The sequence below is a fragment of the Rutidosis leptorrhynchoides genome, chromosome 4 (genome assembly GCF_046630445.1).
Source record: "Rutidosis leptorrhynchoides isolate AG116_Rl617_1_P2 chromosome 4, CSIRO_AGI_Rlap_v1, whole genome shotgun sequence".
Classification (NCBI taxonomy): Eukaryota; Viridiplantae; Streptophyta; class Magnoliopsida; order Asterales; family Asteraceae; genus Rutidosis; species Rutidosis leptorrhynchoides.
Genome location: NC_092336.1, coordinates 353,487,935 through 353,494,787, shown reverse-complemented (window position 1 = coordinate 353,494,787; position 6,853 = coordinate 353,487,935). Strand labels below are relative to the sequence as shown.

The 6,853-nt window shown below is 35.8% G+C and overlaps 1 protein-coding gene across 1 annotated transcript; it reads left to right on the top strand.

Moving 5' to 3' along the window:
• Positions 1-3,963: 3,963 nt before the first annotated feature.
• On the top strand, positions 3,964-5,088 carry LOC139844011 (F-box protein At2g27310-like). The gene has a single exon (XM_071834206.1). It carries the CDS (start codon positions 4,013-4,015, stop codon positions 4,955-4,957), a length of 945 nt encoding a protein of 314 aa, XP_071690307.1. The 5' UTR covers positions 3,964-4,012; the 3' UTR covers positions 4,958-5,088.
• Positions 5,089-6,853: the final 1,765 nt, after the last annotated feature.

Sequence of the window (6,853 nt, the reverse complement as noted above, 5' to 3'; positions counted from 1 at the left end):
AATTCAACACCCATTTTTTCAACAACATTAGCTCTAAAAGTCTCCGCCTTCTCTCCATTTAAGTTCTTCCAAAGAATTCTAGGTTGTTTTACCGCTCTCGCCCTCCTGTTTACCCGTCCCTGGGTACCTAACTCCATGACCAACAGTCTATGCTGGGATGAACAAGTCCAGGTTGGGAGGACCTTACAGTCCTTACAGTTCCTAAGGTCACCCTTGCGAAGAAGGAAAAATTCAATTTGGGTACTATGAGCCCCACTATGGAAGGTGACTAGCTGAGCATCCCTCTTCTTGAAGAAAGAGTTTGCAACAACCAGGTCATGGGCAATGGCGAACTCTAGAATTGAGCGCCCTTCTTCATTTCTAACCCCATACCCAAAGCCCCCATGGGCTCCCCTATATCCCTCTACCTCCACTCCTATATGACCATTAAGATCGCCCCCTATAATCAATCGATGGTCCGATGGACACCCTCTTACAACCTCATCTAACAATTCCCAAAAACTCTTCTTCTCCGCTTCTCCTAAACCTACGTGGGGTGCGTAAGCGCTAATGACCGTGAACGTCTCGTCATTAATTATAAACGTAACCGATATAATCCTATCGCTAAACCTACCCACATCAACAACATGATCCTTGTGTGTTGGACCTAAAAGGATTCCTACTCCATTTCGAGCTGTCCTAGAGCCCGAGTACCACAACCTGTAGTTATTAATGTCCACTGCCTCCTGTCCCTTCCATCTAGTCTCTTGAACGCACACTATTTCCACATTACACTTAAGAAAGATATCCACAAGCTCAATCCTCTTGCCCGTCAAAGTTCCTACGTTCCAACTTCCCACTCTAATCTTACCTGGGGTTGCTACTCTACTCCCTCCTCCAACCCCTCTAAAGCTACCCGCCCCTAAACTAGGAGGACATGACCTCACGTAACTATACGAAAGTGTGGTGTCTATATTATCCGGTAGACTACAACGTAGCTAAAAAAGCAAGAAAAAAGAAATTTATATAAATATATAGATATATATATATATATATATATAACTAATAATTATTATATATATTTAATATTTACTAATTACTAGATAAATATAAATAATACACCGTATATGTTGATGTTATAATTACAATTGTAGTATTGGGTACAGATAGGCAACGAAACAGAGCAACAAATAGATATGGTATATATTATGAATATATATAAAATATTAGTTTTAATATATAATATTAGATAAATATAATAAGTACTAATATAAGTAATACGCTTAAAGAAACGGGAAGCGGTTAACAAAAGATCAAGGTGAAGAAGTAACCGGCCAGAAAAATTTTCGGTAGCAGTCGGCGGATTGACGGCGGACAGTGTAGCCGACGAACAAAGGTGGTTGATTTCATTGCGAAAAGGAAACGTTCCCGAGCTAGAGATGTAATCAGTGACAGCTTACCCGCCTGGAATTGACCGGTAAACGCGGCTCTTTCACCGGAAAAACTCACCTCCGGCTGTTGCACCTGGTGGCGCGTGGCAGCTCCGACGTCGTCAAGACCGGTCTTGTTAGGTTCGTACAGTAAAAACGCGTTTGATTAATGTGGCGGTGTCTTCTAGTAATCAGCTATTGTGCTGTTATTTACAGGCAAAGCAAAAAGAATATTGTTGAAAATTTACGGATTTTGAACGTTGGGAGAGAAGAAAACAGTAGGAGAGAGAAAAAGTTGTTTACGTTTTAACATGTAGGAAAGTTTAGTGTTGTACGTAATCTTGATTTAACAAATATATATATATATATATATATATATATATATATATATATATATATATATATATATATATATATATATATATATATATATATATATATATATATATATATATGTTGCAGGTCATGGGCAATGGCGAACTCTAGAATTGAGCGCCCTTCTTCATTTCTAACCCCATACCCAAAGCCCCCATGGGCTCCCCTATATCCCTCTACCTCCACTCCTATATGACCATTAAGATCGCCCCCTATAATCAATCGATGGTCCGATGGACACCCTCTTACAACCTCATCTAACAATTCCCAAAAACTCTTCTTCTCCGCTTCTCCTAAACCTACGTGGGGTGCGTAAGCGCTAATGACCGTGAACGTCTCGTCATTAATTATAAACGTAACCGATATAATCCTATCGCTAAACCTACCCACATCAACAACATGATCCTTGTGTGTTGGACCTAAAAGGATTCCTACTCCATTTCGAGCTGTCTTAGAGCCCGAGTACCACAACCTGTAGTTATTAATGTCCACTGCCTCCTGTCCATTCCATCTAGTCTCTTGAACGCACACTATTTCCACATTACACTTAAGAAAGATATCCACAAGCTCAATCCTCTTGCCCGTCAAAGTTCCTACGTTCCAACTTCCCACTCTAATCTTACCTGGGGTTGCTACTCTACTCCCTCCTCCAACCCCTCTAAAGCTACCCGCCCCTAAACTAGGAGGACATGACCTCACGTAACTATACGAAAGTGTGGTGTCTATATTATCCGGTAGACTACAACGTAGCTAAAAAAGCAAGAAAAAAGAAATTTATATAAATATATAGATATATATATATATATATATATATATATATATATATATATATATATATATATATATATATATATATATATATATATATAACTAATAATAATTATATATATTTAATATTTACTAATTACTAGATAAATATAAATAATACACCGTATATGTTGATGTTATAATTACAATTGTAGTATTGGGTACAGATAGGCAACGAAACAGAGCAACAAATAGATACGGTATATATTATGAATATATATAAAATATTAGTTTTAATATATAATATTAGATAAATATAATAAGTACTAATATAAGTAATACGCTTAAAGAAACGGGAAGCGGTTAACAAAAGATCAAGGTGAAGAAGTAACCGGCCAGAAAAATTTTCGGTAGCAGTCGGCGGATTGACGGCGGACAGTGTAGCCGACGAACAAAGGTGGTTGATTTAATTGCGAAAAGGAAACGTTCCCGAGCTAGAGATGTAATCAGTGACAGCTTACCCGCCTGGAATTGACCGGTAAACGCGACTCTTTCACCGGAAAAACTCACCTCCGGCTGTTGCACCTGGTGGCGCGTGGCAGCTCCGACGTCGTCAAGACCGGTCTTGTTAGGTTCGTACAGTAAAAACGCGTTTGATTAATGTGGCGGTGTCTTCTAGTAATCAGCTATTGTGCTGTTATTTACAGGCAAAGCAAAAAGAATATTGTTGAAAATTTACGGATTTTGAACGTTGGGAGAGAAGAAAACAGTAGGAGAGAGAAAAAGTTGTTTACGTTTTAACATGTAGGAAAGTTTAGTGTTGTACGTAATCTTGATTTAACAAATATATATATATATATATATTTGTTAAATCAAGATTACGTACAACACTAAACTTAAATTAATCTGGGTGGTATGCCGATCTATTAAATTTATAACTACACATAGATAACCATCATGTAACCCTCATATCAAGGCTATGTTTGTGTTCGGATGAATTAGCCGGTAGCTGAAATCGGGAGCGAAACTTATTTTCAAACTCAAAATCCGAAACTTATTTTTTTGTAGTGTTTAATAAAATAACAAGATATATTAACTTAAAAAAAAAAAAAAAAAAAAAACCTTATAATTTTCGTTGGGTACATATACGAATTTACAAATGTCACCCAGAAGGAGAACCAACTTTTCCGTCTAAAAATTCAAAAACACCTTACTTAAATGATTTGTAAAGGGTATTATAACTTTTTTGACTCAGAACTATAGAAATTAACATAAACCGTTACCGCCTTTTACATTCTAACAACTTACAAGAACGTAAAATGTAGCAAACAAAAGTAGAAGGACATTACTTGCCATTATTCATTTTCCTAAACAATACATATATAAATAGCAACTTACACATCGAGACATTTCAGCACCATTTCACAAATTCTATTCCTTTATACACCTTACTTCATTCCTTCATCCTTGAAACAAAATCCATGTATATCTTAGACATCCATGAAGACATAATCCAAACACACATCTTAACCAAAGTCAACGGTCAAACCCTCGCCAACATGGCATGCACATCCTCTCACCTGCAATCCCTTTGCTCTAACCAAAAACTTTGGTCCAATATTTGTTCTTCTAATTGGCCTTCAACAAACCACCCTTTGATCACACGATCAATCGCTAACCACCGTTCATTATTCGGCGACTCATTCCCATCACCCTCCCACCACCTTACAACTGCCACATCATCGCCACCAATAGATAAGATAATCTCAGCCGTTGATCTCAAGTACCATGATCAAGTTGTGTTATCTAAAGCTGTGTCCACCAACACCACACCTACAAAATGGTTTCAAACGTCACCGTTTCGTGTTGATCTTGTTGAACCAAAGGAAATAATCCCATCATGTGTTAAAGTGACCGTGAATGAGAGAGTAATGCAATCGAATCTCGAAAGCAACATGACATTAAGTTGGATCATGATTGATCCAATACAAAAACGCGCGGTTAATTTGTCTAGTATTAAACCGGTTTTTGTCCAAAAAAATTGGTTGACCGAAGAAATAGAGTTGAGTTTTTGTATCGTGATAGATACCGATAAAAGTTATGTGAATTGTAATATAGAAGTTACATGTGGTGTGAATGAAGGGAGTGAAGAGTTGTATGTAAGTGGGGTGAGTTTGACTATACAAGATATGGATGGAAAGTGTTTGAGTGGGAAGGGCAGTTTGGTAATTTTGCAAGGACTTATGGCGGCAGCACGGCGGTGTAATGGTGGTGGAAAGGTGATGAAAGAGAGGTACGATGAGTTTATTCAAAAAAGGAATGAAAGAAAAGAGATGATGGAGAGGAGAGAAAGAAGACTTGACTTGGCTTGTGTTGCTAGTGGTTTGACTTTCTTGATGGTATTTTGGTCATTTGCTCTATATTAAACATTAAATTAAATTATTATATTAAACTTAACAAACAAAACAAAGAATATTTGTGTATAACTAGAAAACTCGTGGCAAATTGTTTTAATATTAAAGTGTAATAAAGATTCCCAATAATAAAGTGGATGATTGAGAATCGATTATATGCTATGCTTTATTTGGTTTACAGGTTACTACCTTTTATTTTCTTTTTTCTTTGAACAAATTGTGAGCAACGTAACAATCTATCCATTCAACATCCAATAAAAAGAAAAAGTGTGAATAATTTATATGTGTTATAATAATAATAATAATATAGATATGGATAGTCAATTTTGGTGTATACATATAGTCAATTTTGGTACACAAAGTATGTATTTTTATATTGAGATTTTAGGCTATAAATACTCATGAATGCAAGCATTAAACTTGCACCATTTCTCACACTTACAAAGTGTTTCTTTCTTTCTCTCCATTATCATCTTTGTTCTTACACTTCATTATTAGTATTCTAAATCAAGAATCAAATCACTAAAGGTAGTTATAAGCCTACTGAATTATAACATCAAGAATCAAACCACTAAAGGTAGTTATAAGCCTACTGAATTATAACATCAAGAATCAAACCACTAAAGGTAGTTATAAGCCTACTGAATTATAACACGTTATCAGCACGATAATCTTAATACTAAATATGGTTGGCTCTGCCACCAAAATGATATATGGTCGGTTATACCACCAAAATGATATATGGTCGGTTATACCACCAAAATGATATATGGTCGGTTATACCACCAAAATGATATATGGTCGGTTATACCACCAGAATGATATAGGTCGGTTATACCACCTGAAAAAATATATGGTCGACACTGTCGCCAAATTTTCATTTATGTTTACTAATATTTATATTTTTGTTATATAACATTTATTTATGATTGCCTACACATGGTCGACACTGTCACCTACTTATCATTTATGTTATATTAAATTTATGTTTAATGTTTATATACTTATGAATATAAATTGACTCTAATTTATCATGATGTTTGTTTTAATTTTTGATAATAGAAAATGTCGAATCTGGAAAAGCTTAAATTTACTCCTTTAGAATCAACTGGAAACAACTACATGCCATGGGTTATAAAAGTAAAAATGCATCTTAAATCAATGGGCATTCTTGAAACCATAAATGAAAACAACACTTGTTCTGAAAAAGAACAAGCTACGGCATGTTGCTTTATTCATCAACATATTGATGAATGCTTACAAAATAATTATGTGACTGTAGAAGATCCCCATGTTTTATGGGAAGGTCTCAAAAGCAGATTCAATAATCAAAGAGAAATTTTACTTCCAGCTGCAATGGAACAATGGAGAACATTAAGGTTCCAAGACTTTAAGAAAGTAAATGAATACAGCTCAGCTCTGTATAATACATGTTCACAACTTAAATTCTGTGGACATGAAATTAGTGATGCAGACATGATGGAGAAAACTTTCTCCACAATGAATGCTGCAAACATCACAGTGCAAAGAAATTTGAGAATGCTAAAGTTCAAAACATATCCTGAACTTAATTCATATCTCTTAGTTGCAGAGCAAAATGATGAGCTATTAATGAAAAATCAGCAATCCCGTCCTACTGGTACACTTGCAATCCCTGAAGCAAATACTGCAAATAATTATAAACAGGGACAAGGACGCGGGCAAGGTCGTGGTTATAATAACCATCACCATCATCATGCCAAAAAGCCATAACTATGGTAGAAACCATCCTTATGGTAATGGTAATGGGCGTGGACGTGGTCGTGGTCGTGGCCGTGGTGGTCAAAGAAATAGTAATCCACGAAAATATAAATATCAACCACAAAACAAGCCCATTAAACAAGATGTTGAAGAAAATTCTTCTAAAAA

What these genes read in the sequence shown, in the direction of transcription:
- LOC139844011 (XM_071834206.1), top strand. Translation starts at nt 4,013, where the DNA reads ATGTATATCTTAGACATCCATGAAGACATAATCCAAACACACATCTTA.